Source organism: Mastomys coucha, unplaced genomic scaffold (genome assembly GCF_008632895.1).
Source record: "Mastomys coucha isolate ucsf_1 unplaced genomic scaffold, UCSF_Mcou_1 pScaffold16, whole genome shotgun sequence".
Taxonomy (NCBI): domain Eukaryota; kingdom Metazoa; phylum Chordata; class Mammalia; order Rodentia; family Muridae; genus Mastomys; species Mastomys coucha.
This window is the reverse complement of record NW_022196898.1, coordinates 34,590,511-34,597,300: the sequence shown is the minus strand read 5'-3', so window position 1 is coordinate 34,597,300 and position 6,790 is coordinate 34,590,511. Positions and strand designations below refer to the sequence as shown.

Below are 6,790 nucleotides of genomic sequence, written 5' to 3'. Positions count from 1 at the left end.
AAAAAAAAAAAAAAAAAAAAAAAAATTAATTAGCCTTTCTTGAGATTGATAGGCTGATTCTAAAATTCACACAGAAACCCAAATTTCCCAGAAGAGCCACAAAAAAAAGTTCAAAAAGAGACAACTGGGCATCAATTTATGAAAAGTTGGACCTGAGATCATGTATATGGAACATTACATGGACAGAACAGGTTATATTTATGTGTTTAGGAACACATACACACTTGCATGTGGATGCATGCACATGTGTGTGTGTGTAACAACTAAAAAAAAAGAGGTCATGAGGAAAAAAGAATGAAATTGAATTACTAACTCATATGATAAACAAACATTAACTGAAAATGACTCAAAGACTTAAAGTTTAGAGAAAATCTGTGCAGTTTTGGCAGTGGTTTCTAAGATGGCACCAAAACCATGAGCAACAAAAGAAAAATTAGACAAAACTAGACATATTCAAGATGAAGCTCCTTAGTGATGTAGGAATACTAAGACATGGAAGCAAGACGTAATGGGTGGTGTATGCCCACGAGCCTAGCATTCTGGAAACCGAGGCAGAAGTATCACAAGTTGGAAAACAGCCTGGTGACAAAGCAAGACCGTATTTCAGAAACAAATCTAAATTAAGATCCAGTGAGATGCCTCAGTGGCTAAATGTTCTTGCTATGCAAAGCTGGTTACCTGAATTCAATCCATGGGAGCCTCATAAAGGTGGAAGCAGAGGACTGACTCTACTAAGCTGTCCTGTGACATCCATGTGCACAGTGGAATGTGTGTCCACACACATCATGCACACATGTACAACAGTAATAGTTTCACATAACAAATAAACAAGATTTGAAAAATTGAAAAGACAACCCACAGAATAATTGGAAAGTTTTAAATCATATAAAATACTTGTACATAGAATAAAGAACTCTTACAACTCAGTTATTAAAAGAAACACACACCTTGGCAAGCACCTTGACAGTGATTGGCAGGGGTTACTATGGCAATAGATAAGCAGGATAGCTATTTGAGACTGGAAAAGTGTTGGGTGACTGTATTGTGAGAAAGAACAGAAAGGGTTCCCAGGGAGAGGTGATTCCAGGCTAAGTCTTAGAGGAGGCAGGAAAGGCATGCCAGGTAAGGGGAGGTCTTAGACACCATGACCAAGGCAACTCATGTAAAGACAAGCATTGAATTGGGACTGGCTTATAGTTTTAGAAGTTTAGTCCATTATCATCATGGCGGGCAGCATGGCAGCATGCAGGCAAACATGGTGCTGGAAAAGGAGCTGTGAGTTCTACATCTTGACACAGTCAACAGAAGACTGTCACTCTGGCCATAGATTTAAGTGTAGGATACCTCAGAGCCCAACCCCACAGTGACACACATCCTCCAGCAAGGCCACACCTACTCTAACAAGGCCACACCTCCTAATGATGCTTCTCCCTAAGGGCCAGGCATTCAAATAGATGAGTCTGTGGGGACCACACCTATTCAAACCATCACATGGAACATATACAGTGCCTTGGAATGGGAAAGAATGTGTTGTGTCTGACTGCCGAAGCCTGTCACCACCCTGATCAAAGGAGGTGTTTGAAGCCAGGTCAATACCTGGCTTTACAATACCTTTGTTGGTGTAAGTTCATCCTGCCTAGGATACAAACTAGCATTTACTCTTCTCTACAAAGAATAAGGAGTCTAAATTACTTAAATGGCCTGATAGATTGATGACAGCCTATGATACGGAAGCTACAATGATTTTTATAATTGGATATTTGCTGTTTGATCATTCCTTTTTAGGAAATAGAGATTGAAAGAATTCATGTGTTTGTAAAAGAAAATTCATTTTATTTTATTTTATTTTATTTTGTTTTGAGTAAACTCCTTAGGGAAGAAGATTTTCATTCTCAGAACACTATAGAAAATGGAGCCAAAAAGACAAATTTGCCCCAATAGCAAGAGAGAAATTAAGGCCTGGAGCTGCAAACTCTGGAGAGAGCTGGCCAGGTTATAAGTACTTTCCAGGGAGCCCCGTCTTATAAATAACCAATGTCATATTTGAAGACAACTTAGAACAATAAATTGTCTAAAGATGAAGTAGGGAAGATTGTATGTGTGTTGGGAGTTGAAGGGGCTCCTTCCTGTTATCTGGATCTTTGAAGATTCACAACACAAGCACGAGCATCTCTCAGGCAGGCAATGGGGTTTCTAGCTAACTCTTCCCCCAGGGGAACTGATATACTGAATATATTGGTTCCTGGCAGCAATGCGTGTTTTATGAAAACTGCCAAGGATAGAGAGACCATTTTGTTCTGTAATTCCTTGTCATCTGTTGAGGGTGGCGTTCCCTGCCTGACACTGACACAGCCGTGTTGATTGTCCCCAGCTTTGTGTGGTGTCCTTGGCGCTGTTCAGAACGCTCATCGGTTTACACTGTGAAGATGTGATGCTACAGCTAGTTTTAAGGTGAGTTTCCATCATTTTCTTCTTGTGAAGGAAGTGTTTCCTCTGTACTACTACTGTTTTGTTTCAGTTTGATAGTGTAAGTGAAGCAAGGACCATGCCTCTGAGGAAGGAAATTATTAAGAGAGCCAATTTAATTTTTTTGGTGTTATTTACCAAAGTTAATTTTGTTTTATTATGGAAAGTTTTTAGCGGGGGTATTTGTATCACACTATAAATGTGTCCCTGAAAACAATAAGGAGAATGTTCGAGAAGTTTGTTAAGTATTAAAGCTCTTTAGGGTCATGGCTGAACTTCATCCTCCTGAGGTACCCTTTTGGGGGTTACCCTCTTAAAGGCCAACCCCTGTTATTAAAACCAACTTTTTCAAGTATAAAACACTTGAATATAATCTTCAGTCTCTTCTTTAGAAACATTACACCATCATAACTGTCCAGTCTGTGTGCTCCATTGTGAGGACAGCAGGGAACAGATAGGGGACAAGGTGGGAAATGCGGGGAACCTTTGAAGACGTTGCCGTTTGAGGATGGGTGTCTCAGGCAGCTAAGATGGTCTGAGCTTGCTAGTTAGGCCACAGGTTCAGCAGTCCCCAGTTCTGCCTTCTCCCCTCTCCCCGTGCTCATGGCACCCCGTGCTTTGGTGTAGGAAAATGACCACACTTCATTGCTAACATGTGGTGTGGGCCTGAATCCCAGTGCTGAACCCCAGAAGCACCAGGCTGGTCCCCTGTGGTTGCCTTTTCATCCTTTGTGCCGACCCAAATCCTAAATCTAATGCAACCTTCCAATGAGACCCACCCTGACATGAGCTGCAGGGTGTATAAAGAGGGGCTATAGAACTAAGATCCCCATAGGAAGACTGCTGGAGCAAAATTATCTGGCCCTCTCCTTTGTAACTGCTATGCATGGAGCAGAGACAGACCAAAACTTTGAAGAAGTTAGCTTCCCATAGAGATGTGTTGGGTTGTTCCATCAGCTCTTAAGTGGGCTAGCATATAGACACAGAGCTGTGCTTTTTGATGGGCAGGGAATAGAAGAGCAGAAGGCCTTGGCAGCAGAGGTATGCAGGCCTGCCTGAAGAGTACAGTGTAGGAGGGCCAGCAAGCACAACCTTGAGTGCACTCCTCCTCCTTTAGTGGACACAAGGACTAGTGAACCTGAGAACAGGGCTAGCGGTAGACCTGGCCTTTCTCTAGCCCACTGCTGGGTTTTGATATGACTTGAGTAGAAATCACTGAAAGGGGCTGGGGACACAGCTCATTTGATAAAGAGCTTGCCATGCAAGCATAAGGACCTGATTTGATCCACAGAACCCATTTTAAAAATAGCTGGGTGTGATAGTGTCTGCTTATAATCCCAGTGCAGGAGAGGCAGAGATAGGATCTCCAGAGTTCACTGTCCAGCCAGCCCGGAGTTAATAGTCTAGTCCTCGACACTTGAGACACCATGTCTCAATATAAACAAGGTAGATGGTGCCCTGGGAGTGTTATATGAAGTTGACCTCTGACCTCCACATGTATGTATGTGTACTTAGGGGGGTGAGGAGGGAGTGAAGCAGGGAAGAAGAGGGAGAGAGAAGCAGGGGAGGGAGAGAGATGGGGAAGTGTTACTGAGGTGAATCCAGGTTCAGCGATGGGACTTTCTGGGAATGCCAGGAATGGTCAGAAATGCAGATTCCCTCAAGCCTGGTGAGTCAGAAGCTCTGTAGGTGAGGCCTGTAAGCTGTGTCTTAACAAATGCTCTAGAGTGGTGTTTTTCAACCTGTGGGTCAAAACTCTCAAGTTGCATATCAGATATCCTGAATATCAGATATTTACATTACAGTTCATAACAGTAGCATAATTACAGCTATGAAGTAGCAATGAGATAATTTTATGGTTGGGGGTCACCATAGCAGGAGGAACTCTATATTAAAGGGTCACAGCATTAGGAAGGTTGAGAAGCCTTAGTCTAGAAGATCCTGCCATACCACTGGAGTTGGAGCATCTCTGGCTGGAGGGACCGCTGATGTGAATATAGCATCTCACTGAAGGGGAATTAAATCCAAGTCTTGAAAAACTTGGTGGCACACCATGGAGGGCCTTGCAGATTGTCACTTTATTGGAGACTGTGATTTATAAGATTTTTTAAGTAAAACAGTGTTTTTGAACTTTTAAGATTTAAATCAGGTCATCAGTAACTAATCTTAGGGCATTAGCAGAGAACAAATCCGATCATAAGGACGCAGCTGGTAGTCTGTTTTAAAAGGCTTACTTCAGCTCCCCAGCAAGTATCTACAGACAGGACAGAATGCATTAGCAGGACCTGAGTGAAATCTAGCATTTTTTATTGCTCAGACCCAGGCTCTTACTCAAGGTGGGCAAAGCTTGATTGCATTTAAATGTTAAATTCCTAAATGCTGCTCCGCTGACAGAAGGCATAAAGCCCCCGCCTCTCTGTGTGTGTGTGTCTGAAATGCTAGCCTGACCAGATCTGAGGTCCATTGCTTCCTCCTTCGGGTCACCAAGGCCTGGCAAGGCTAGAGTGGTGCTAGGCTTGCTTGTTGCACATCTGGTGAGCTTTACAAAATAAGCTCTGATCCCTTTTTGTCTGCGCATAGTATTCAGATCTGTCCTCAGCAGCGGTGCTAAAAATGGCTGCACCTGAGAGCCAGGCCTGGGCCTTATTAAGATGGGAAATGAACCTGTGTTTGAGAGTGGGCATGTCCAAATTAGGGCTGGTTGGGTTCTGTGATGTCTCAGAGGTGCCTGCAGGGCATCACACTATTACAAGTTCTGTGGAAGAAGGAGGGGGTGCCAGGCCTGAGGTGCAGCCAGCTCTACCACCTGGCCTTAGGTGCTCTGGCTGGCTCCTTTTTCCATGGAGATGACCGTGCTAATGCAAGCACATTTGTTCTTTACTGCGGACTTCCATTTCCTACGCTACTTCCTGGTGGAGTGCTAGAGGAAAGCACCAGAGAAGACCTGTGCAGGAGACCTCTGGCTCCCTCTCCTCCCCCTGAGCTGCAGATTTTTCTTGTTCTACTTCTGGAATATGCTACCTCGTAGGATTATTGAGAGGAACAACTGTGGTGATATCCACAACAGCATTTTGAAACAATGTGGGATATTATATACACTTAAAGGATGGGAACTTTCTAGAAAATATATTTTAAACTCATAAAAATAATGTCTTTTCTGATTTAGAATCTGTCCCTGAAGCAAGGGCAACAAAGAACTTTATTCTTCTAGGCATTTAAACTTTGTTGGAAAGAATATAAAAATAGGTTATAATCTACCCTTTTCATTTTTGCCTGCTGTAAAGTTGTTGACAGTGCATTATAAGCTTGGGGGCCTGAGAGCCTGTGAGCAGTGTAGGTTGTGTGGATCCCTCCTAATGAAGTTGTTATGTGGTAAATAAATTACTATATCTCTGTCTGTTGTGCCTTAAGTGCTCTTAAATATCGAAACTTCAGAGTAGTATTCTATTAATAACTGATGCAAGTTTCTCCTTTGGCCAAGTGTCAGAAGAGTACATTGAGATGAGAGATTCCCAAAGAAAGAGAGGAATCCCAGGAAAAATGGCCCCTTGGGTGTATGTACCTGTGAGAGGCCAAGCACAGTCTGGAAATACTGGCAGGCAGGGGTGCAAAAGACCCTCTGCTGCGGGAGTGTCCCAGTTCTGGGGAAAATCAACTGCTTGTGCCTGGGTTGGCATTTCTGAATCCTCTTAGTGTGTCTTTCATCAGGTTTATGAGCTCTGTTGCCTACTGTGTCCAGAGGGGGAAGTTTTACTTGAAGAGAGGTGGTGTGTACACAGCTCAGGGACATCTCTGTCCTGGGAAGGAGCTGGGGGACAGTGGCAGAGGTGGACAGCCAGCCTAGGGAGGGGTGAGCAGGAGAAACATGGCTAGAACTATGGTGACCAGTAAAGATCTTTGGAAGCTCATTCGCCTGCTCACAGCCAGTCTTCTGTCTATGGGCTGTGCTTCAGTCCTTCGTCTCTGCCTTCTGATTGGTTGTTTCCCTGCCAGTGTAGCAGTAGGAATGTAGGCTCTGCATCACCACTTGTTACTCATTGGCTAGACTCAATAGTGGCCTATTTAAAAAAAAAATTTATTCTTTGAGAATCATACATGTATACAATGTATCTTCATCATACCTACCTCCCACATCTCCTCCTACTCCACATCTCATGTCCTCCTCCAAAGCTCATAACCTTCATTTTTCCTTTGGTGATGGCTTCTTTCAATAAATGATGCCCAACAAAAGGTTGTAGAGGGTTGAAGAAGTAATGAAAATGTTTATGTCCTTACACTCACTCACTCTCTCTCTCTCTCTCTCTCTCTCTCTCTCTCTCTCTCT

General features: G+C 43.4%; 1 protein-coding gene across 3 annotated transcripts in view; it reads left to right on the top strand.

Moving 5' to 3' along the window:
• The window catches only part of Fam160a1 (family with sequence similarity 160 member A1), a 256,635-nt gene that overhangs the window by 227,915 nt on the left and 21,930 nt on the right, over positions 1-6,790 (top strand). For all 3 annotated transcript variants that reach the window (XM_031374231.1, XM_031374229.1, XM_031374230.1), the window contains one exon: positions 2,372-2,451. In XM_031374231.1, the coding sequence (XP_031230091.1) occupies positions 2,372-2,451 (80 nt within the window). The remainder of the gene's footprint in view (positions 1-2,371; positions 2,452-6,790) is intronic.